Source organism: Tinamus guttatus, unplaced genomic scaffold, assembly GCF_059628265.1.
Source record: "Tinamus guttatus ecotype Peru unplaced genomic scaffold, ASM5962826v1 Tinamus_guttatus_pri_ptg000242l, whole genome shotgun sequence".
NCBI lineage: Eukaryota > Metazoa > Chordata > Aves > Tinamiformes > Tinamidae > Tinamus > Tinamus guttatus.
The window spans coordinates 1,452,486-1,478,179 of record NW_028288776.1 but is presented as its reverse complement, the minus strand read 5'-3'; the positions used below and the strand labels follow the sequence as shown (position 1 = coordinate 1,478,179).

The 25,694-nt window shown below is 43.3% G+C and overlaps 1 protein-coding gene across 2 annotated transcripts; it reads left to right on the top strand.

The window, feature by feature from the left end:
- The first annotated feature begins 11,046 nt into the window (after nt 1-11,046).
- Nucleotides 11,047-25,139, top strand: LMO4 (LIM domain only 4). 2 transcript variants are annotated; one of them, XM_088526062.1, is made up of 5 exons: nt 11,057-11,102; nt 13,179-13,417; nt 20,024-20,120; nt 20,466-20,621; nt 24,439-25,139. In XM_088526062.1, exons 2-5 carry the CDS (start codon nt 13,182-13,184, stop codon nt 24,445-24,447), a joined length of 498 nt encoding a protein of 165 aa, XP_088382188.1. In that variant the 5' UTR covers nt 11,057-11,102; nt 13,179-13,181; the 3' UTR covers nt 24,448-25,139. The 2 variants fall into 2 exon arrangements, with proteins under 2 accessions (XP_088382186.1, XP_088382188.1); XM_088526060.1 differs by lacking the exon at nt 24,439-25,139 and having other exon boundaries at nt 11,047-11,102; nt 20,466-21,015.
- Nucleotides 25,140-25,694: the final 555 nt, after the last annotated feature.

The window sequence follows — 25,694 nt, the reverse complement described above, 5'->3', positions numbered from 1 at the left end:
AATAACATAGCCCGGGTTTCTTGCTCTCAGTTTGGTCTGAGAGAAGCACACATGGCAATCCAGTTAATAGCTATTTATTCCATACAAACTGGAGCTGCTCCAATGAGATGGGCTGGAGGGAGCCCCTACCCCACATGATCTTTTCAGGCTGTGCTGCTCTCGTTGGCTGCTATGGGCCAGCTTGTCTCACACCCCACAGCAGCAGTGGCAACTGCCACTGATAAGTTATGGGAATAGGTGGTGAGGAAATCTGTGGAGGATGGAGAGGAGGGAAGAAAAAAGTCCTTCTGAACACACTGTATTATCCCTGGTGACAGATCTGTATCCTTAGCTGAAGCAAGCACCTGCCACCGCTACCGCAGTTACCACTGTAGACAGCAGAGCCAGTGTGAATGGGGTGGGAGGGGAAAGAAGTCTTAAAAAAAGACAGGGCAGCAGACTGGGGCACTGTAAGGGAAATTGCTTTTAAAGGTGGAAATACAACAAAAATAGACTAAAGCATCTTAAAAGACAAAATCAATGCCAAAGCAGGGGAAGCCAGAATGACTTCCAGAGCTCAGCTATAGGCACTTGTCCCCCAACATAAGCCAGACTCTGTCAGTATGTGGGAGACATCCAGGAGTTTTCTTTCCTACAAAAATACTAGAGACATTATATGTTTTAACTGTAATGGGAAAAAAAAATGGAGCTGTAGTGCTCAGTTCCAAAGGAAAACACTAACTATTGGAAGTGATGCGGTGCAGCGGGCTCTGTGTGTATGTGTTTGGCTGCTTCCTTTTCTCCTAGGGATTCTATAGCTTCCTTCATTCTTCGCTTCTCTCATATTACAGAAAGGAGGTAATTTTTCCTGGCCATTTACTAAAGCTCATTAAAGACCGAGGAGAACAAACAATGCTACTCCTCAGAGACTACCATTCAAAGTCATTCTACAATTCTCTGTTCTAATACTTGAGACAAATTAATTATTCCTTAGTGAAAAGTGTATAATTTCTATTCTTCATTTTTGGGGTGGGGAGTGGGGAATAATAATAGGAAGTTTATATCTGAGTGGAAAGCTGTCTGTGCTGAAGGGAAATGAGAAAAAATGTGTGTTCCAAAAAGAGTGAAAGCAATTATTCTAATAATAATTCTAGGGATATTAATGTCTTTTTAAAGTAGATTGCTTTCAAATAAACACCAAAGTTGAAGGCATAGGAAAAGCTGGCTTATTTATTAATCATTCCAAAAGTGCATTCTTCTAAATGAACAAGTGCATGAGCAACTTTGCTGGCACATATTAAATTTAGTTAAACAGCAACTTGTAAATGTCTGAAAACTTCTGTAACCAGAGACTAATTTGTTTAACGTGTTGAAAATGTTATGTGGATGTGAGGAACTACATATTAAACTTCAAAGCAAAATGCTCCAGAGATTACACCATCTTAAAGACTGCATATTGGAAAAGTCTTTATACATGAAACATAAAGGATTTTTAATTCTCCCGTTTTGAACACTTGTCAATCTGTGTGACTTATGCTCAGGACTGTAAACTGTCATTTAAGGTGTGATGTCCAAGTTGAGGCCTGGACCATGATTTGCAAGGGGCTGGCTTTTCTCTTTCATCTCTATTAATTAATCCTGTCTCAGTTTGCCCAGCGTACACTTCTGTTGACATCACCTTTTCCATATACTTTAAAGAGTCCCTAGAGAGATCTACTGCAGAACAAAAACTGGACAGAGAATACATTTGGAAACCATTTTATTTTTCAATTACCAACCAAAACGTATGGAAAAGATTTACACTCTATCTGATTTACAGAATAATTATACTTTGAAAGCTTAGAAATAAATGGCTTGATCCTTGGAATCATTAGTTACAAATGTACCAAATGTAATTGGTGTAAACTAATGAGTTTACTGGATGGCTGACCCTTAATTACTGATTATAGCTAAACTCTGGCCAATCAAAAATGAGTTTGCTTATAAAAGTACAGTATAGTATTAACAAGCATTACATTTCTAAGTAAGCAGCTTTATGATTAGTTGTAGCACACAACTCAGGCCTCTTCAGGGCTATCAAAAGCAGCTTTTTAAAAATAGTGCACTAAGCAACCGTCACTCTTCTACCTCAGCGTCTATCAGACAAACAGAAAGAAACCACATAATTAATCATCTCATGTAATAGAAATAAAGCATCTGGGCCTGATCCAGCCAGGATGTACATACCTGCCTTAGTCAAAGGAGCTGCAGGAGGCTGGGGATTGGCTTTTAGACAGAATACATGGGGAATTCTGGCCCTCTGTGGGAGCAGTATGTGATATGGAAGCTAAATATTGATTGATTGTGTGCAGTCCTGTGTGATACAGAGAAGCCTATTGACCAAACAGATTTAATAATTCCTGGAGTTGAGCAGGATTCCTTGAGAAGATATAATAAGTGCTGTGAAGACATTTGGTTACTGTACTGGCAATCCCGAAAATTCAGAAATCACAAATACTCACTACTTATTAGATCAAATGAGGAGTCAACTTTCAAGTAAAACACCAAGTAGGGTAAGATAGTCTATTTCAATGTGCTTCTCATTGGTCCTTAATTATTGTTTTTATCTAGTCAGGAAAACTAACAACTCCTATAAAAAAACAAAAAACAACAACAACAAAAAAACAGATTTCTATAAAAATCCTGGTTCTAGATCTGGGAATTTAAATAGGTACACCAAATATTTTAATAAAATCATAGGACTTCACAATACTTCCAGTCACATTTCTAAATGTGTTTAAAGAAGTAACTCCAGCATTTTAAGGAGCTGAAATTTCTCCCTTTCTCCCATAACATTCCAATGAATCCCAAACTTCAGAGAGGAGACTGGTAGTGGAAACCACAGGAATTACCGAGTCAAGCCTGATACTCCACTGCTCTGGAGATGTAGTTGGAAGACTGCGTATTGGCTGGAGCTCCATGGTGCTTGTACAGCTTGTGCAGAGGAGCTCCTGGACTTTGCAGGCGCCAAGGTTCACTCCAGCTGGATCATGGGTCTCCTGTTGCTGCTTATGTCCATGATGGTCTCTTTGGTGCCCCCTTCTCATCAATAGATAGGCTCACTAAGGCAACCATCCTCAGCTGCTAGTTCTCTGGCACAAGTGCTGTAGCATTTGCCTGCTTACTAGTACAAGGATTTTTTTTTTAACTCAAAAACTGAAGAGTTAGTTTTTAGAATGTCTGCATGTGGCTCAAAGTGAAATTCATGCATTTACTGAACTCCTATTTTTTAGATGTGTACGGGGTCAAGAAGAGGTTAAAGGGGTTTACTGCTTTCACGTTCTGCCCTTAGCAGTTAATTCAGAGCTGTGCTGTGGGCTGCTCAGAGCATAAGTCCTTGGAGCAGTGAATTGCTCATTTGATTACAAGGTTTTGGGTCCTACTAGTAAAATTAGTGTGTTTCTTAAGGAAATCTTAGTGAGGACTTCATGGTCATATAAGTCATTGTACCATTTTAAGCTGTCACTTTAGACATGTTTTGGAATGGTCTTTTTTTTTGTTTGTTTTTTAACATGGGTTATCTTTAAACGGGTATAGCTATAACTCTGCCACTTGGAATAGGAAAATGTCTGAAGGTGCTCTACAGTTCAAAGGAAAAGGCAAATGATATGTTGAGGCCTAAGACAGGTAATTGGGCCGTACCTGTCCGGGGGAGCTTGTTGACTTTAATGGATTCCATGCACTTCCTGACAATCAGCTCCAACTATGCATGAGATGGGATGCCTGGGGTAATCTAGGTGTTTTACTGCAGTTTCACGAGAGGAGATAAGAGTGCCTAGGAAACTTTACCGGCTTTGTTTTTCACAGCTCCCTGTTGGAGAGTTCAGGAGTGAGCAGTTTTAAAAAATGTAGAAGAGGAAGAGGGCATATTTTCCAAAACTTTAAGGTTCTGTGAACTCAAGAACAGAGGAAATACTAAACTAGTCAAAACCTTTCCTCTCCATTGCCTGAACATTCTGGTAAGACAGGTGCTGCCACTTCTGTTCTGCTAATGCTGCGACACATCCTCTTGTGAAAAAATGATAAGGGAGACAGGGAAGAATTGAAGGAACTCGCACAAGGTACCTGTGGCACCTGGGAGGAGGGGAACACGCTATGGACAGTGACACCCTCCCCGGGGCAGCGTCCCTGTGACAGTGCAGAGGAAAGGGGGTGCCTCGGGGGAGAAGGGAACAAGCGCTGTAGGGCCTCATTTTCCTCCTCTAAGCTCTGCCCAACTACTTGCATAAAAGAAAGCATCAAGCTCCATCTTATTCACAGAAATGCAACATATTTTAAAGCTGTAGTTAATGGATAAACTCTTTTCTGATTGGATGAGGCAAACAATAAATCTCTTCCACGAGGCAAGTGCAGTACAGCAAAGCGAGCCAGTCTCTTTGCTGCTCGGGCATACATCAGGCAAAAGGATGCCATCTTCATCAGTCTTTTAGTATAATAGAAATAAAACAATTGTAACAGAATGGTGTCACTGGAACCATGGCACCTGCTTTAAAAATAAATCTTTAGCTTTGTCTTCACTATTACTTTCAATAAATGTCCTAGCATTGCCACAGCATTTATCTAGCAGCGGGAAACCATTAGCCTATGACAACAATCTATTCCATTAACATTAGCTCTTAATTGTAAGATTGTTTATAAGACAACAAAAGCTACTGAATTATAGTAGAATGATAAAAAGACTTATTGTCATGGAGTATAGTAGTCCAGTTATGAAAAGCAATTTAAGAAAAGTAGGGGGATATATTTTATATTAAAGATAATGTAATATTCTTATGCAAGAAAACATTTTAAAAATGCATTGTGTCAGTGAGGTAATAACTACTGAAGAGTTAATTTTAAAAAATGTATCTTAAGAAATCTTTGCTTTGATAAATGGTGGAACTAAAATCCTGAATAGAAAGCTTAGAAACTTGCACAACCCTTCATGAAAGCAAGGCTGTGACGAGTCAAACAGAGAAATCATTATAACAGAGGCACATTTATCTATCAGAGTGAACAGAAGGAATCTTGCAGAACTGAGATATGATGAACCTAACTGCAGAATAGAAGGAGAAATGTCATTCTGATTGTTTGTCATTATTGTTTCATGTCCAGTTAAGTGAACTCAGAGTGACAGTTGTGTTATAACTACTGGCATCTATGTAAATTTTAAATCAAATATGATAGAGGCATTTCTGCCAGACACGAGTAACCAGGCTGCTCTTCCTCTTTATTTTTGTAACCCTCCATTTTCTCATACTGTTCTGCTAACCTTTAAATATAAAAGGTAATTTCATTAGGAAATCCCTTTACTGGGTTTGTTCTTATTCCATATCTTACTTCCTCTTGACTTTTTGATATAATGGATAATGTTGAAATTTGTATCAAAACTAATCACCAAAAAAAAAAAAAAAGATTTAGATCTATTAGCTAAGGCTATACCTCCCCATAGGTAATGCATCATACAACAAAATCCTTTGCAGCGCTAGGATGTGGACTTCCTTTGGAGACTTAGGGAGAAAATGGCTCAAGCCAATGAAGCCAATGTGCCTCCACAGGCACACGGGTGCAAAATAGGTGGTAAAGAAACCAGTCACAGCCAATTGCTATGAATTACAGCATCATTCAGAATTTATCAGGACTTCACATGGGTATCATATGTACTCCTCCATGGCAATGCGTTATAGTGAGAGTATAGAGTTACTCATTTCCTGGCTGCACTGATAACATACAGATACTCTCATGACATCGGATTTGCTACTGGATACAAGGCTTTGAAAAGACTTTAAATACACTCCCAAATGCATTATGTGTGGACCCCATTCTGCACGTTTAAATGTAATTAATTAAAAAGTTAAGAAAGGCTAGAGTTTTCATTTTTCATTGTAAGAAATTATTCTAGGAGATTGTTTTATAAACTTCTGCATAAGACTGTTTTCAGAGATCATACCAAAGTACAGCCATTTTGTTCCAAAAATGTTCCTATGACAAATGAAAGTTTAAAAGGTGGCTACAAGGAAAAAAAATGGTCAACTCTAAGTAGAAAATATTTAATATGTTTGAGTGATTTCATATCTCAGAGGGGAAAAAAAAAAGACAAGTTTATTCTCTGCTGAAATTTTTTGAAGTGAATTCTGACTGAAAAGAAGTGGCAGTGATTTAACGAAAACATATTGTTATAAAATATGATTTATGTTCAGAAGCATAAATGATGGCATTAGAAATGTGTACTTCTGCATTAGGTAAGGGCATTTTGGTCAATTGAATTAGTCCTTTTTTTTTTTTTTTTTAATCCCAACTGATTGATCTTTTTTGGTCTGTAAATACAAAGTAGAACATAGGCTACTCTTACCCCAAAGATTTGGGGTCTTTACACAGGCTAGAATTGTGCTGTTCTGTCCTCTAATATGACAATTTATTGTGGTGACTGATGAAAAAGGCAACATTTAATCTAAATTCTATAAAAGTATTTATGAAGAAAAGAACATATTTTTATTCCTTAAAGGTAGGTTCCAAATAAACTGAATATTTTTAAGTATGTTAAAAAATATTTTTTATCTTTTTTAAAGATGATGACACTTGAATTGTAAAAATAGTCTATATGTTTATATTTATGACAAAATATTACATACGGATACCTATATGATGACAATAATCATCAGTATATTTTCTGGAATATGAAAATAGCTTTGGCTAATGTGCTTGAAAAGTGCCTTGTTTTACTGGATTCTGATGAATATAGCATTTCTAGTTGCAAGATTGTTTTATATGCTGAACTTTTACTAAAGATGCATAGTCTAGTGGCCTTTAGAGACTTTTAATTTAAAACATAACTGGCACATCATTTCAAGCTCCTATCTCTTTGACTTTAGTCACCAAACTCACTTTTGAATCTATGCATGGCTAATGATTATCTATCAAGTCTTTCAATAGAAATTTTACTTATATGAGGTCATTACAAATACAGCTTTAGCTATTCCTTAAGTGGTCTCTATTATTGATGTAAATATGTATCTATAATTATTGACATTTATATTATTTGTCCCGTGCTATTGATACAGTGGTGATAAAAGGGCCTTACCAACTCTTGCTTAAATTAACTATTCTTACTAATGACCTTCCATGGAACCAGACTCTTGCAAATAATGTTACTCATGGTGTTTACCACCAAGTCAGATTTTATGCGTGTTTACCTAAAGGTGAGTTACCTTGCTGTGGGAGCTCAGAAGCACAGTCTGCTGTTTGAGAAAGAAAAACAAGAGTTGAGCTGTGCAGAATTCTTCATAGCTTCCATTGATTGGGATGCACTCTTCCCCATGTCATTAGATATCCCACTTTAATACTTAACAGTCACATTTTTAATTTGTTTAAAATCCTAAAGCAGATCTTATGCTAGTAACAGGGTGTGTTATTTTAAAATAACAAAGGGCTGTTGATTTTCCGTCACGGCTACCAACTAGGAAATTTGTTTTAGAAGTTGAAAGGCTTGTTCAAAAGGTGGAGTTTGGAAGACCCAGGTCAGCTAAGTGCAACATGGAAGCTCTCACAATGAAGTGGCAGCCTCAACATTTCTAACAAGAAAGGAAAAGACAGATGAGATCCCATAGGAATGCAGTATTTAAGGAGAGAACCAAGACTCCTTTCATGAATGGAGAGAGCACTCCGGTGAATCCGGGGCTATCAGCTGTCTTAGCGGCATGTCGAGGTTTAAGAATGATTTGGATCACAAGCTCTAACATTTTCCAGACATTCAGATTGTAACTTTCTACTAAGCCAGCAATTTTATGCTTTCCTTTCCCTGACTCCAACAGTACCACAATATAAGCAGCCAGATTTTCTCCTGCATTGTGTTTTTTATCCATTCAGCCAAAATTAACAGTCTTTGAGGATGAAGTATGCCAAGTGAATTTAAATCTTGCAGACTAAAATCCACCTAAAGTTGATGGATATATTCATGCCTACTGCTGAAATCTACCAATTACTCAGAACTACGTTAACTTACCATAGAAACATCTCATCTAATAGCACAGATGATGTTGAACTAACTAATTACATTATGGCACATAGACAATGAAAAACATAACGAAGATGACAGAACAGCAACAGCAGATGCTGCACAAAAGAAAAATTAGAAAAATATTGCTCTGCAAAATGCTCTCAGTTAAGGTTCCCTCTGTTAAAATTAATCACAAAAAATAGTGAAGATTAGATTTCAGAAAAAGATATGAACATTATAATGGTATTTGGAGAATGTCATTAAGCCATTTAAAATTCTGCTCCTTCAGAAGGTAATTCCCATTTTTCTTATCAGTTCCAAGACTAGTAAACATTTTACTGCCTATGGCACAGTTTCTTGGTAGAATATCTTTTCCAATAAGAAGAGCTGCTGACGGTTCTTCCAGAGCCTGGGTTTGGTAGCTTCCAGCCATTATAGCCTTAAATAATTAGACAGCTTAGACTTTGTTTTAGCTTGGCGTTTGCTCTATCCTTGTGCTCTTAGCTGTCAGAGGGCTAGAATAACAGTGATGGTTGATTATCCATAGCACGCCTTGTTACTTTATATATTTTAAGTTGTAACAGATCCTATGTGACAAATCTGAAACTGCTGAGTATGTTTAAATGTAATATGTATCTGGAGATTACATCCAGATGACATATTTCATAGACATACAATTTAAAAAAAAAATGCACCGTGTACTCTTAACCACAGCAATGGTCCTCCCCCTGGCCCAGCAGAAGCTCTTCTTGAGCTCCCCATCTCCTCAACATATAGATTCTGCAGGGACAGAAATAGTGTGCTCCCCTATATTTACATGATACCTGTACTGCTACGCAAATTGTATTATTGTAGTGGATATAAAACAGAAAGGAGTCCATCTGTGATGTGCTGCCATCTCCCACGTAGGTTTTGCCTAGGTAGACCTATTTTAAACAGGAGTCTCAGCCCCCAGGGCTGCCGGGCCCTGCCGGCGCGGGCTGCAGGCGGGCGGGAGCCCCACAGGTGGCGCTGCGGGCCAGGCGCACCTGGGCTCGGGCAGGGACACGCGGTCCGCCGGGCGGGCTGTCACCGGGAAGTTGCTCGGCGTTTTAGCACGAACGCATTTACTTGTAAATAAATTTTCCTGGCAAAGGGAAATTTCAGATGCTTGTAGCAGTAGATCGCTTCTACGCGAGGCTTTAATAGGAGCAGGTTTAAAATATTTTGTTGCCTTGGGCAGTGGAGAGGCAGCGCACCCGCACGAACTCGTAATTTAGCCACACTGCAGTCATAAAACATGCAGCTGACAGCAGCAATTAGCGCTGCCACCCGGCCGAGCGGCCGCGCTCCCCGCACGGGGCTCCGGCTGCCGTCAGCCGCCTCGGCCGGGGTGCGCATGCCCCGGCAGCTGCCGGCACTGTCCTGCAGCCACAGCCACGTCCCACCGTGCCGACCGTATTGGCTGCTCCTTACGTCAGCGCTCTGGAATCAAGAAACTAATATTGTGAAGTTTTGTGTTGTGTAGCAGGGCCGGGGAGCGTGTGATTTGCCCGGCTCTTGGGCTGCAGCGAGGCGCCCGCACGTGTTGCGCGAGGTGTGGGCAGCGCATGGCACCACGTGAGGCCTGTCCTTGCGGGACGAGAAGCCCATGCTCACAACGCTGGCTGTCCCCAGGCAGCAAGCCCACAAGTGTCTGTGAGGCCACGGACACTCGCGCTGCTTGGAGCAGGGATGGGGTTGCTGCAAGGCACAGGGCTTTCGCTTACTGCGTGGGCTGAGCTTAGGCCTCAAAAACGTGCTTTAATGCGTAGTTTTTTTCTAGTGTTATTACTGAGTGTTACGTCTCGTTTGCTACCGCACTTCAGCTTCTCTTCCAGAAAGGCCGTTGTCTTTCTGAATGACAAGCAGCGCTGCTGCCTGCCAGCCGATTGCAGCAGCTTAGCCCTTCAAAATCAGCACGGAGCACTAGCAGCAGCTGTGAGCTGTGTCACACCAGCGTTCATCTTTAAGCAGAACTCCCCGGGTTCAGGGGAATTCCTGAACAAGTCAGCGGCTTGACCCGCCCCGCCTCGCCGGGCACGGGAACCGGCCGCTCCCCGCGCGCCTCCCGCCCATGCCCGAGGCCGCGGCGGCAGCAGAGGCGAGGTGAGGCACGGGCCGCGGCGGCGGGATGAGGCCGGGGCAGCCGGGACGGCTCCTGGCCGCCAAGTTTCTCAACTGGTGTCCGGGAGCGGGTCGGACGCGGGTGAGCGGCGCCCTAACGGCCGCTCCAACGGCCGCCCGCGGCGCCCTAACGGCCGCTCCAACGGCCGCTCCCGCAGCGCGCCCGGGCGGCGGCGGCCGCCGCTGCCCACCTGACTCCCTCCCTCCTCCCTCCATTCCCCTCCTCCCCCCCGCTCTGCCCCATCCTCTCCCTCCTCCTTTTTTTTTTTTTTTTTCCCCTGCTCTTTCACTCATTCCTTTGTCCTCGCCGGGATTGGCAGGTTTTATTATTCCGCCTGAACAAGCCGGGGGCGGATTGGCTGGCGCGCGCTGACGGTGGGAGCCGAGCTGGAGTGTAGTTGGGATTCTGCTCTGTCAGTAACACATGTGTGAGGGGCAGCGCGGAGAGGCGGCGCGCACACGCTCGCACGCACGGGCACACACGGACACGCAGCCGCGCGCGGAGCCGAGCCGAGCCGAGCGGAGCGGCCTCCCGGCGCCACCGGATCCGCCGCAGCCCCGGCAGCAGCAGCCGCCCCCGGTCGGCCCCGGCGCGAGGCTCGGGAGCCGCCGGCGCCCGGCGGAGGGGGCGGGGGGAAGCGATACAAAGTGAAGCCACATTGCCAAACTTGCCCGGCGATTGCAGCAGCGGGCGGCGGCGGCGCCCTGCGCGCGCGGCTCGGCGGCCGTGAGCGCTGCGGCTCCCCTGCCGGGAAGTGCGCGCGGAGGAAGGCGCGGGCGGCGGGCGCCTCCGCCGCGGCAGCTCTGCCTGTGCAGCGCGGGCTGCCGCTGCCCGGCCCGGGGGCCCCCTGCAGCGCTCGCCGAGCCCGGTGAGAGCGCCGGGCTCGCTCCTCGCCTGGGAAGCCGCCTCCGTGACCGCGAGCGACGCTGCTCCCCGGCCTCCTGCAATATAGAGGGGAAGCAGGTAAGAAGTGCCGCGGATCGCTCGCGGCGCTGCTCGGGCGTGCGTGTGCGGGCGACCGGCCTCGGGCCCGTCCCGCGCGGCGCGGGGGGAGCCGCGGGCCCCGCGCGTGGCCGCCGTCCCCGCGTACAAAGCGCGGCCGCCTCGCGCTGCCTCCCCGCGTCCTGCCGCGGCCGCGCGCGGGCGGGAAGGGGCCGGGGTCCGCGGGGGGACACACGGCACGGGCGGGCGGCCGCGTCCCCCGCGGTAAACACTGTGCCGAAACAGTGGCAGAAAAGATCAAAGTGAGCTCCCTGTTTCTCCCTTCTCCAACCCTTCCTGCCCCCCGCACAGTCTTTTGTTTCAATCCAGCAGAAATCCGGTGAATCACCTAATTAAAACCAAGACATGAATTAAGCATCCATTTTTGTACTACAAATTGCCAGCTCTCCGCTTGTCCCTCCCTTGGTCTCCATTAAAAAAACACCAGAGACGCTGTTAAAAGGGGGGCGGGGGGAGCGGGGGTTATTTTGCCTCTAGCTTCCAGCTCTGCTTTCTATTTCACTGACTCCTATCCCAGGACCTAAATTGCTTGGCTGTGTAATTACTAGAGTAAGCCTATTTAAGTTAAAAGCTTTTTTTCCCCCCAACTCTAAATGAAACTTGATGAGGGCCCGTCCTTAGTTATCAAGGGAGTCACTTTCTGGTCAGTCCTCTTGATTCATCTTTTTAGATTTAATCAGCATTAAGGTATTGCTTGTCCTTAAGAGCTTTAGCTTAATGGGGTTACTGGATGGTTTTCTCAGTGTAACGTTTCCCATTTTATATGTATTTGCCTTCGACAAAGACGGGCCGATGTGGTAGCATGGAGTCTTTTTCTTTCTTTTAAGAAATCCGAAGTGATTTAAAGCGTAGGGAAACGGTTTAAAGACTTGTAGCAGGAAATGCAGATTCATTTAGGCTGTAGCTGGAAACTGTAACAAAAGGCAATTCCTTGAACAAATGCATCAGAAATCAATTTACATAAAGGTATATGATGCGTTCGGATAAATGCAATGCTAATGGCTTTTAGAGTGGTTTTTCTTTCCAAAGTCTCGGGGTTTTTGTTACAGCTTAATTGGCGCAGTTTTCCCGGTTTATTGTGCGGTCGCTGGACGTACTTCCAGCCGCTGCTGCCGAGGGAATCAGCGCGTGTTTCGCCTCGGCCGACTTGGGCCGGGCCGGGAAACTTCGGCCCGGTGCCGGGCGGGAGGTGTCGGCCCGGGCGCCCAGCAGAGCCTCTGCCCCCGCCGCAGCGTGCCCGGCTCGCGAGGGACAAAGACAAAACACGCTGCTTAATTGGCAGTAAATAACCTGATCTTTTTATAGCGTAAGTGACTGGAGGAACACCAGGAGTTTATGGGGCTCCGGATTGAAGGCAGCAAATTAATCGGTTTAGAGTAAGCTTTATGAATTGATTCCTATATTATCTCTGAGATGGCCTGCTTGTATAAAGCATTTATTAGAAAGTGAAAAATGCCCCGGCTGGCAGTTTTGGAGACGGCCGGGCTCACCGCGGCACGAGCGGGGCGCTTTGGTATTCTGCCTGCCGCTTCCCTCCCTGCGGCCCGCCAACTTTTTTTTTTTTTTTTTTTTTCCCTTTCTTTCTTTTTTGGGTACCAAAGCCTTAGCGTTTAAACTGCTGATCAAGGGTAGATTAATGAGACACAAGTTGAGTGTGTTTGTGTAGGAAGTTACCAGGCGTCCCAAAGCCTAGGGATCTCTTATCCGGGCTAGCTCTGCAGTGTTTTCTCTGGTGGCTTCTGTATCTCCAAAAATCATCATCATCATAAAAATGCATCGCCTCGACGCCTGCGCACCGGGTCCCGAGACCCCCCGCTCCCCGCCTGCGAAGCCTCTGCTCGACTGAAAAACCCGTTTCACAACTTTTTTTTTCTCCACTCCTGATACACTTTTTTTTTTTTTTTAAAGTAGAACAGCCCCCGGGACTGCGCCTAACTTGCGCGGTGCAGAGGCGCGAGCGGGGCCGGGCCGCTCCGCGCCGCGGTGTCCGCGCTCCGCGCCGCCCCGCACTCACGCCGCGCGCCGCCTCTCCCGCAGGCCATGGTGAACCCCGGCGGCAGCGCGCAGCCGCCCCCGGTCACGGCGGGCTCCCTCTCGTGGAAGAGGTGCGCCGGCTGCGGCGGGAAGATCGCCGACCGCTTCCTGCTCTACGCCATGGACAGCTACTGGCACAGCCGCTGCCTCAAGTGCTCCTGCTGCCAGGCCCAGCTGGGGGACATCGGCACGTCCTGCTACACCAAGAGCGGCATGATCCTCTGCAGAAACGACTACATCAGGTGAGCGCCGTGGGGCAGCCCGCATGCACGGCCCTATCCCTTCTTCCCCTTCCCTCGCCCTGCGCTCGTGAGCGGGAGATGCCCGCGCAGAGAGGCAGGTTAGCTCCTTGCCCTGGGTGCAGCGGCGGCTGCCAAGCGGAGGGAAGGGCTGGGGGGAGGCGGAACGACGACTGTAACTTTAAAGTGGTTTGTCAGCACAAAACAAGTCCTAACTAAAAATAAACAGCAATCAGAGAGGCTAAATTAATCTGCTTTGTTGTAGTGTGGAAGGAGAAGCGTGCATATCTGAGCGGTAAATGTTAAAATCGTAGAGCTTAAATAAGGCTGTGGCGGAGGTGCTAAATAATGAAATGCCTGCCTTTAGTATCTGATTAATTATGATATTTACATAAGCACCTTTAAACTCCTTTGAGTGGAAACAGAATGACTCATTCTCTCTTCTCCTTGTGAAAGAGCTGATTAACCGTCACTTGGAGGACCAGGGATTCTACTTGTAGCCAAAAACGGTGGTAATGTTTGTCTAATGCGTCGAAGCTTTGAACCGACATTTTTCCTAACTTCCAGCTGCCAGTACAGAAAATGCAGCGGAAAGGATGGAAAGGATATGCTCGCGCTCTTTATTTCTTATCTCTTCTCTTTTCCAAGCTATTTGCTTCAAATGCCACAGATCTGGGTAGGGGTAACTAAGCCTTGTTAATCTTGCATCTGTTGGGGTACAGTAAGATTATGCAGAGTATCCCTTCCAATGAGTTTTCAATATAATTAATAGAAAGAATTCATGAGGTCAGGTGCCCATAGGATCTTTTCAGGTGAACTCAAGCTACTTAAACTCATTAATTTAAAAGGAGGCATTTTGAAGGATTACACATTTAATTTGAGTAAATGGTTTGATAGACTGATGCACATGAATGCTTCAAGGAGGTGTTCTATTTCAACATTCAGTAATTAAAAAACCAACAAAAAGCCCCATACCTCGCTGGCAAACAGAAATGCTTCGTTAAAACAAATTGTATTTTCTTTAAACGCTCTGACTTCTCACCTACTGTAAATATCAAGAGTTAATCGAGGCTTTTTCTTTTCCCTAATGGTTGAAAAGTTCCACCACTTTTTTTTTTCTTTTCTGCAAGTCAGTTGGCCACAAAATGTTACAAGTTTTTCTGTTGTAAAACTTGACTTCTCTTTGAGATAGATTGGCACTGTACTCAATTTCTTTAAATACGTGGAGCCATCAGTAGTCTAAAAGGAGCTGAGACTTGGTTATTCTGATAATGCAGCCTCTATCCGGATACATGGCTGCACCTTCAGTCAATTAAGTAGAAGAAACGCAGTTCTCAACATGTTTTAGGAAATGCAGCATTAACTTTGCTAGGTTTGGGCAGTATTTTTAGCGACAAATGATAGAAAATCAGCACATGTGAGCTCTTAATGGTGCTTTTTGGTCACCATCCTAAGAAACAAGCCTAAGCCTGGCAGAATTGTAATTAAATAGAGCAGAACGGTGTTAGGGAAGGAGGCGCGTTTGAAGTGGAAAAATTGACACTACTGTTAAGATGCACTGAATAGTACAGATTCATCACTCGACCAACACCATCAAACAAACCCGCATGTCTGATTACTCCTAATTAAAAAGAGAAGATGCGTCCACTGTATCCCAGAGGCAAGTTCAGGCAAGCTTATCACAGTCCTCCGGTTTTGTGTTGCCAAAAATTAATACTCGTTTATTTTAACGTAGGCGATTATGAATAGGATGCTTTATCAGATGAGAGTTTGAATTGATCTCCTTGTTCCATTGCCTGACTCCTCTCGCCATCTAAGTAATTTGACTTACAAAAATAACTCGGACAGATGCTTGCTGAAACTTGAGCGGGACAGTGTACGCCCCAGGTGGGGCTGGCGGCCTGGCTGCCTTCTCTGGGAGCGGGCGCTGCCCTCGCTCCAAGGGGCCTCATCTCCACCTGGAGCTGATGCCTCCCGCTAGGCAGCGAGTCTCTCCAGCCCCTCTGCCACCTCTTCTTACTTCTGTGGGGCTCCGCGACCTGCACGGTCCCTCGCGCCAGCCCTGGCGGGATGTGGGGACGCTAGTAAAGTGAGGGGTGAGAGGCCCGGCAGGTGCCAGGTGAAGGCACTTGGCTCCTGCAGGCCTAGACCAAGGCCCACGTTTAACGAGGTTTTATACCCGGCTGGTGTGGGGTGCGTGCACATTGCTGCTCACAGCACAGTGCTGCCCTTCCCCTCCCTCAGCCCCATGCACCGCAGGGCCAACACGGGCTGCGGAGCCGGGCGAGCCGCAGCAGCAGCTTTCATGGAAAGCCAAGCTCCCTGGGAAAGGAGAGGGAGGCGAAAAGTCCGGGCCCTTCCCTGCCTCCCCACCGGGAGAAACACGTCTGCAGGGAGGAGAGCGGCCCGCAGCCCTCCCAACCTTCAGATGCCAGATAAAGCAGCAGCGTGGCACTGAATCCACACAATTAAAAGCTTTAATTAGTGTCTCCTCCATTTTCTCTTAGTTCTGATAGGTTTTATCTAATGAGATCTGGTCCCTGGCTTAGATCTGCTCGGAATGACGTGTCCGAAATGAATGGGAGCCGCGTCGCAAACAAAACATTTAATTAACAAAATTGGCCTCTAAGAGCGAGCAGGGAGTGGTGGTGGTGGTGGGGGGGGTGCTGCCCGGGCGCGCCTTAAAGGGGCAGCGCCCCTCCCTCCGCGGGAGCGCGCCCCGGGGCCGCGCGCGCGCCCGGCCCTTCCGCGGGGGGCGCCGCGGGACGCGCATCCCGCCCGCAGCCGCGGCGGGCGGAGCGGAGCGGAGCGGAGCGGAGGGGGCCGCCAGGCAGCGAGTTCATTTCCCTGGTAATCAGCGGCAAGCTGCTATATTCAGGGAATGCTGTCCCTTTAATTGAACAGGCTAGGTAATTAAATGGCACTTTTCCAATAGGACGTGCTAGGTAAATCTAATAGTTGGTTATTTAATATCACTTTGAAGTCTGCCCACTCAAGCACAATGACAGCACAGGAGCATGTGAACTATTAGCTAGGAAAAAAAAAAAACCCAGGATCTCAAAAATTAATTAAATCGCATGCAATTTAGGGGGAACGTTTATCTTGATTTGTCATAACAGAATTAATTCAAGGCCTCCAATTCACTTGGGGGCAGATCTGTTACTCTGAATTAACCAAGCGTAATTTGGCTGTTTTTTTTTTTTTTTTTTTTTTCCTCCCTTCCCCTTCTCTAATGCAGCACTTGCCATTATGCACAGCCCCCCTTTTAAGTATCAATAGCTTCTGGTGCTTTTAAGGTGCTTGGTCTCTAGTTATGCTGAAGTACCTTTAATGGACTTGGCTCCAGGCGTAATTTCTGTGTTGCCTTTCTTTGTTACATTTAACATAGCTGGTGCAGAATTTAGATTAAATGTAGGGAATCTGCAGAAATCCCAGTCACTTCTAGATCAGTAGTTTTAGATGTGTGTTTTTGCTTTGATGGGGCTTGGATGTGTGTTTGTGGGCACAAATACACCCTTTGGGGTTCAGGAATTAGAGCATTCAAATCTGTGTCCACACTTTGGGAAGCAACTTGGAATCTTTTTATTTTATAATAGTTTGCTAGAGATGTGTTTCTACAGATACCCATTTTTGAGCAGCAAGACATGAAACTGTACTGAAAAGATTTCTTGTTGCCTTCGTTCCCACCCTTGTGAAGGTTTAGGAAAAGAACTAGGAGCACTTGTGTATTTGGGGTGTGGGGAATGCTGTGCTGGAATACACAGTAGTTAATTTAAGGTGGCTCAGTGCAATGCTGCTCAGCGTAGAAGAGACTGCCATGTCCGTATAGGGAACCTCTTGATGTTTGTGATTGATTGCATTGCCCAAATGTTGAAATATTAATGACCTTCTTGGACTGAGGACCCAGAGAGGAAACTGAAACCAATTCTGTCATCACAATTAAAGAGTCCCCTGGCTTTAATTAGCCCGACCTGGGGTATCTCTACCCATTGCTGCAGTTAAAGAGAAAAGAGCCCATTAAAGTCCAGTCTGAGACCGATAGCTACTTAATTGAGCACCTAAAGCCTCAAGCCTTTTAAATCAAATACTGTCCTGGACAGTCCCCCTGGTTAGCTAATTAGCTTGCCAGCCTCTCAGAAACCACGTGAAATAACTTTTTTCAGTAAAGAATAGTTACAGTGCTGGACCTCCTTTACTGGTAGGAAGGATTGACATTATTCTAAACATAAAACCTTTTTCCTGTTAATGATATTACAAAACTGTTTGTAACAGCAGAGGAGGAAAAAATAAGCTTAACTGTCCTGGTAAATAATACAAAGTAGTAGATAGATTTAATAAGCTGGTCTAACTTTGCAAGCAATTTTAGGAATTTCAGTGGAAGGCTGCAGCTGAAGTGGCTTCCCAAAAACCTAGAAATGTACTGGAAGCATGGCTTGGTAAAACCTAGGATGTGTGGAAAGCTTCTGGATTAGTTCGACTCCACTTGTTAAAATTCACAGGCATTCAAGGTGTACAACCACTTCTGGTCAGAGAGATTTGTATAATAAATGCATGCTTAAAAAAGAAAAGCAGTGCAATGAGATCAGTATTGCAAGACACTGCATTTTTAGTTGCTCGTGCAATTGTACCAAGGGCTGTGAGAAACCGCTGCTCATGGCTGTGCTCCCTAGGAGTGGGAGCGCTGCTGATTCCTCTGCCCAACTTTTTTTTTTGTCCTTCTGCCTGCACCCTACCCCCAGAGCGCCTTTTTGGAGTTTGGCTCTAGAAACGCAGCTCTTTCTTGCCACCTTCCCCTTAAAGTTCTTCCCGTGTGCCTTTTCTGTGCCAGCTTCTGGAAGAGTAACAACGGGGTGTGGGGGGAGCCGGGCGCTGTGAGGCTTCGAGTAACCTGCGTGTGTCACGGCGCTGCTCGGCCCCGCTCCCGACGCGGGAGAGGCCGCAGTAACGGACCCGAAGTTTCTAGACAGTTCAGGCCTTCTGGCAGCAGGTCCCCACACCGTATTAGTTCAGCTTTCCCTTTGTAGCCACTGCGATTCTGCAAGAATGTGTCAATGTGTCGTGGATCTCAGACTAATTAGTTTTGAAATGGAGTTTTGATTGAACTCTTCAAATCGATGCTGCTGCAAAATTTGTTTCTCGGCTTCCTATTAAAAGCCATCTTAAGGGGCAGTTTTACTACTCTCTCTGTCGTTCAGTCGATACATTTAATAACAACTTACAGGCTATTTTCAATAAAGTGGCGACAGCAAATTAGTAGTTTGAACATGACAAGCCTCCTCTGCAAGCTCAGATTCAGAAAATTCAAAGCAATTATTTTTATACAGAGGCACACTGCAATCATTCAGATTAGGGGTATTCTGTTGTAATGCATCTCCTAGGTTGACACAAACAAAATTTTATGACTTTATTTGGACAGGAAAGAGATGCAAATATTAATATTTATTATGACACCAATACGCTAATTTGTAAATCCTATTACTGTGTTTTACATCGTGCTGGGAAGTGGGTGTATGACCCAGGCAGCTAGTTCAGTTTCTTTTTCTACTGTGAAAAGATTGTGGTCCTCTTTATAAATATTTGTGAATATTAAAGAGAGACGCAGAAAAGCTAATAAAGGTTTCTCTAGTTGTAGCTAACACGGTAAAAGCGGCCTCAATAATCATTATTGCGCTATATTTTGAATCGATGTGTTGTGCCTTTAAATGGATTTGAAGAATTACGTATATATTTTTCTTCGCCACTCTTGTGCCTCTTCCCCCTTCCCCCACTGCATGTTCCCCCCCATGGCAGATGTTGTGGTCTCATTTGATTGCATAGGAAAACTGCAGTGATACAGCAAACACCCAGAGAGATATGATGACAAATGGGTCCAGATCCCGGTAAATTACTTTCTGCTCAAATCGAAATTTCATTCAGTTTGTTGCTAGCAGAGATGAAGTAATCTAAATTGTGGACTCAGGAGCAGATAGAGGGAAGTTGGAGCAAGCATTTCATTATCAAGAGAGAGAGAAGGTTAGGATGAAAGAGATGAGCAGAGGCAAATCTAAAGTGTTGACACCATGATTGAAAAGGTTAACCCATACACATTATATATCAACCTGGATAGCAGAGAGTTTCTAATGGAAACTCCGCACTGATGGAGGTTTACTGGAGTTTCAATACACTGAGCATGATGTCTTCTTAGATATACAATCAAATCCTCTTAACCCTTTTGATGACTCATATCTCAAGATATGATTAAAGTACAAAAGAGTTCTTCATATAATTTCAAGGACACAATGCATTTAAACTCCAGTCATGAATTGTATCTTTTTTTTTTTTACGATGAACCCAGTAATCTGATAAAATGTGTGTAGTACAGAATTGTTTGTGTTTCTAGAGGTGTAAGTCAATATTTCTGATTAAATCTTGTGCAACCACATCTAAGGTAGGGTGAAGCTACCAGTTGTTATTCAAAAATACACTTTTTCATATTACAACCCATAAGCAAGTTGGAAGACAGGGGTCAGAAGTCTAAAGTGGTTGTGTAATAAACCATTGCAGTGATGTGCAAAAATGGTTGGAGCCTCTTGTTTTTTAAATTATTCATGATCATCACCTCTGTTTCAGGTTATTTGGAAATAGTGGTGCTTGCAGTGCCTGTGGACAGTCCATTCCTGCTAGCGAGCTGGTCATGAGGGCACAGGGCAATGTCTATCATCTTAAGGTGAGGGTTTTTTTCTGTATCTTTTTTTTTTAGTAGCACCCTGCTTCTTTTGTGTAAAGTCTGCACCTGCTTATGAACAGAGCGCAAAGCAATAACTAAAACTACATGTATATATTACAAAGCTTCCTTCAGTGTTTAGCTTTGTCCCCTCATAATAGGTAAAACTCTACTTGAGTTATGGGCTGCATAGTCCCAACAGGTAAGGCTAATGCCAGTTTTGGCGATACTAGAAAGCAAGCAGCTCCATATCTCAACTGTACTCACAGTCTCTGAAGTGTAATTTTCAAACCTGCAGCATGGTTAATTTGTGCTGTAGTTTCACTTGCTGTCTCTCTCCTTTTGCAGTGTTTTACATGCTCTACCTGCCGGAATCGCCTGGTCCCAGGAGATCGGTTTCACTACATCAATGGCAGTTTATTTTGTGAACATGATAGACCTACAGCTCTCATCAATGGCCATTTGAATTCACTTCAGAGTAATCCACTACTGCCAGACCAGAAGGTGAATACTCAACAATTACTAATAAGCTTTATTAGAGCTAAATGAAGATCAATTTCTTTTAGTCTAATAGTAGATACTTCCCACCTCCCCAAGGGGCACCTTTAAATAACTGAGCTTAACATAGTTAACTTAGGCATGAGGTATGGGGCAAAAGTACTAACCCTTTAAATATACATATACGTAAAGTATACAGTGTGTCAGTCTGTTTAGGTTTGGGCATGTAGATCTGAATAGCTGTTCAGCTCCTCATCTGTAGTATTGGAATGCAGAACATGCACTCTTACAAATTGTCTTAACAAAGAGAAGCATTTTATTTTATAATTTTATAGCTTCGAAATTAAGGGCTAGAAGAGTGCAGGTTACTACGGAAGGAAAATTAGATCCCTTAATATGGAAATACTTGTAAAAAGGTTCCTGAATTAAGCCTTGGTATTTCACTTTAATATTAAAGTTGTAGTTGAGGAAACCTGCTGGGGGGGGGTGCTTTTCTGAAGTATTTTCTTGTCTGTTTTATATCTCATAACTTAAAATTCTTAGTTTCTTATTTTCCTATAATACTAATAGCACAATTAGAGATTGAACATCTCTGTGCTCAGTAGTTCTTGGTTTCTAGATTGAGTAAACTCTAGTCATTGAGTAAATTAGGAGTATACAAATCATACAGAGGAGGAGGGAAAAAAATCTGATCAACAGTTGTCCTAAAACTAGATAGTTTTAGATCTATTTTAATCTCCTTAATAAGTCCTAAAGCTATGCAAGTGAGTGCATTTTGATAACTGCTGTGCCTAATTTGTAACAATTACTGTCAACCTTGAGTTAAGAGACTGTTCATTCCACCCTGGTCCAGAAAAGAGTGAATGTATGACTCTTGCACATAATTTTATTCACATCATATTTCATACTGATTATGTATTGATGACATTGATTCATTTACTCTTTACAGCGCCACTTGCATGGATATTAAATCTTATTGACCACAGATGAATTTTAATTTCAGATTGGTGATAGATTTTTCCATCAGCTCTGATAGTATATTTGACTTTTTCATCATTAACCCAGGCAATCACACAGCACTGAGTTATTGCAATGAAACAAAAAGTGCACACTTCAGTTGGTAATTCTTTATAGATTTACAATAGGAACTTCATTAATGTCTATAAGGATCACAAAAAATAACATTTATCTGCAAATACGAATTTGAAAGATTTAAAAAAAAATCTGGGACAAATGGTAGGCTTCTCTATTCTGTAATATGCAGAATTTTTTTAATGCTTTCACACAGTGGATAAATATGTACAAGAAAATGCAAACCTGTTTTTAATTTCTACATTTTTTTATTGTTCTGTTGATAAATTTTAATATCCATATTTGCTTTTTTTCTGTGCATAAATTTACTGATTAATTTTAAGTATTCTTTTGAGTCCTATGCAGTGACTAATTACATCAAAATAAAGCATGGACCTTTTTATTTACTTAATTTGTCAACTGAGGTGACAAGAGGGAGCTGAGTACAAAAGTCATATAGTTAGGCAGAACAAAGATAATTAAGATTGGAGGAGAATGTGCAGCCTCTCTTCAAGGAAGTACAAATACAGTTAAAGATTCATAGATTTATACTGTTGTGAATTTTAATGAAACAAATCTGTAATACAGAGTAGCTAGCAGTGAATCTGTTAAATGCGTATTTGCAGGTATCCCATTTCAAAATACAGGTAAAACCATTCATCTTTACACACTGCAGTAAAAAGTTTACCATGCCGAGAAAGTGGCTTATCCACTTGTCTTCTGTGAATGTAAAGTTTAATGTAACTTCAAATAGGTGTCTAAATTGTCGTTTAGTTTTACCAGTTTCTTACTATGCCTTAGCAAAACATAAAAATGATTTAGTTTCAATAAAAGCAGTAGACGTGATGAGGAACACGGAACATGGAAAAGAGAAGCAACATGGGCCGAGGCTCGCAGAGCTGGGGCGGGCAGAAGCCAACGCGGAGGAGCGGCCGCGCTGCCGCTGCCTGCCAGCTGCACTGCCACAGGCCTGGTGAGGACAGGAGGAGCTAGTGGGGAGAAAATCAGGGGGAGAGCTTAGAGCTTTTGCTTCAACCTTTACAGTAGCTCTGTAGCAAATGCTGTAAGTCCTCCTGCCACTTTTCAAAGGGGTTTTGGGGAGCACTTGAACTCCCTCCTCCAAAAAAAAAAATAATTGAGGGAATGAGTTGGTGCCAAAAAACCACTGTTTTGTGTGATGCCTTTTTAACAAAATAAGGCCACTAATTAAAAACGTTCTTCCACTTCGACAGAGTTGTCTGCAATAGATAGAATACTCTTTATTAAACATTAAAGCTCAATCAGCCTCCAGGTTATTCAGCCGCTAGAGATTATAGACGTAGCAGAATATTCAGAGGCAATTTTATTGAGATGAGGACATTGAGATGTACTCTGCATTAAAAAAAAAAAAACACACACTTTGTTGTGACTTTCATGACGGCGACAGTTACAAAATCACTGTTGTCTTTTATAGTTTCCAAGTTACCGCATCTTGGTGACTGGTGCCAGCTCGTTTGCGAGGTCCTGTTTGAAGGGGCAGCACTGTCCTCTGGGGAGAATCCTCCCTGGTTTGGGGCTTTGGTCGTATTTCAGCACTTCTTGCTTGCAGCAGTATTACTGTCTACCAAAATTTTCCACTGGTTGGCAATGTTCACAGCGAACAGTGATCTCCAGCTTCTGTACTTCTAAATAAAGTATGAGTTAGATTACGTCTCTTAGAGAAGATCTTAAAAATCTCCTAGTTTACATATCACTCAACAATTCCCTTGTAGTTACATAATTGGTGTTGTCTGTGTCCATAGTGGAAGATATTTGATGCTCATTTATTAAATATGCTTGCTGGCTGCTCCCTAATCTTTGTTCTGGACAGACAAATTACCTTTCTCACACTGAGCTTCAGCTCTGGGGAATTAAACCTCCAAGCCTCTACTACTTTAATTAGCTTGAAAGTGGGGGGTTGCAGTTACTAATAGACCTCAGGCTTTTAGGAACTTAGAGAAAGGGTGAAAAAAGAACTTCCTGGGAAGCGCAAAATGTCATTTAAAAACCATAAAAATCTAATATTATATTATTTCATTTTGGTAATTGCAAACAGATTGTATTCGAAGACTATGGGTGATCATTTCTACTTTATACATGAAAGTTTAGATTTTTATTGAATTAGACACTTTTAATTATCACAATTCATTAACACCAGTGTGAAAGCACATGTTTGACTTCATATATTAAAATGTTTATGTAACATTAACTAACACAGCAGATGAGGAATTTTAAATGGGGGGGAAAAATCCTGAGATATCTATATTTAGCTCTTGTGCAATGCAGCATATTAACCAAAGTTGCCTTGGGAGGATATTGGCTGTACTTCTTATTTGCTTTACACACTATTTCTTCCAATTATAAGATCATATTACTTGCTTCTTCAAAGGCAAGGCATAATGTTTCTTCCCTTTTAAAAGGGGCCCAGAGAAACGACCTTATTCACTGTACAATTTGCTACCAGAAGTACACTTATTTGTTGTTGTCTTTTTTTTTTTTTTTTTCAATTTCACTCCGCTCTTTTTAGTGAAACTGCAGAAAATATTTGCTTCTTGCTATTTGGAGTTGAAACATTAGCAGTATGAATGGATAGTGTAGAAAGCCTTAATCAAGTCACAGTTGGAAAGTAATCTAATAAAAAAGAGATTAGTGAATAAGACGAAAGCAGTCTTGTTGTAGTTTCCTATCTCAAATCTAGCATTTTAGCTAAGATGCCCATTTTTATTTCTTACAGGTCTGCTAAAGGGTCAGAGTAATGCAGAATGCGTGCCTTCATCTCAAATTTTGTTCATCACAGATGGATCCCATGTCTCCAAGTAGACAAGTCACCTTTGTAGCTAGCATCAATGCCAGCTCCATACCATTGCACCTTCTTTATTCTTGATTGCCCTTCCCACATTTATTGGTGTATTAAAATGACTGAATATGAACATTAAGGACTCCATGAACCTGGGCTAATGGGAGACTGTAGAGAAAATGAAAAAAGATCCACCGGAGGACATCTTTGGGGGGTGGGTGGGGAAGATGACTAATGAAGCTAATTAAAAGAAGCATTGAAATCTGCTTTCTACCCTCATTAACAATTAGCAGGGCACTGGCCAGAGTTTGTACCCTGTGTTTTACCTTAACAACATTCTCTTTGCTCTTTGTATATTTAAGTGTTGTAAGGAAATGTGTTTCAATCAAACAGAACATGAGATAAAGGAAAGATGTGGCTTTTGTGATATTCTATCACAGACACTTTTATTGTATCTCTGTAAAATACAATGTATGTATGCATGTAAGTGTTTTTGTCCTAATGTTGCTACTCCCCATGGCAAAAAAAAAGAGAAAAAAGAAAAAAAAAAGTCAGGCTCATAGCAGCTACTGTGTAGAAATTTTCACCTACTTCTAATTTGCTGAATGAAGAAAAATCTTTTATTTGTGATATTTTCAGAGACATTTGCTCTAGTATGGTGTATTTAAATAATAAAAAAAGTAAAAGAAAAACACTGAAGTGAGTATGGGTTTTAGCAGTTCTGGTGCCCTTTTCTTTTTTAAACTACATTCAAAACATTACTCTGAAACTGAACTTTTATATAGTAATTACCTTTCAAAGTAGCTTTTTGGTTTAGAGATTTTTGTCTTACACCTGTAAAGAATCTGTTTAACTATGTAGCCGTGTCACTCTTGGCAAGGATACAGAGCAGCGCTTCAAGCTGATCTTTATGTTTCCTTGAGATTCTCAGTCCTGACAGCAGCACCTCTCTCCTAATTCATCCCGCCGTGAGCCGTGGTGGGTACCCGGGTTCCGTGCTCGCTCCCCATCCCGTTGGTCTGCACGGAATCCCGCTGGAGAGGGGCCCGTGAGGGTGCGAGCCGGAGTGTGCGGGTGTGCGGCTGCTCGGAGGGCAAGGAGTCAACACAGAGAGAGGCCGGTGCTGTGTACTGAGCACCAGAATCGAGTAGTTGTTATAAAAAGTAGTACAATAGCTATTCTCAGCTACACAT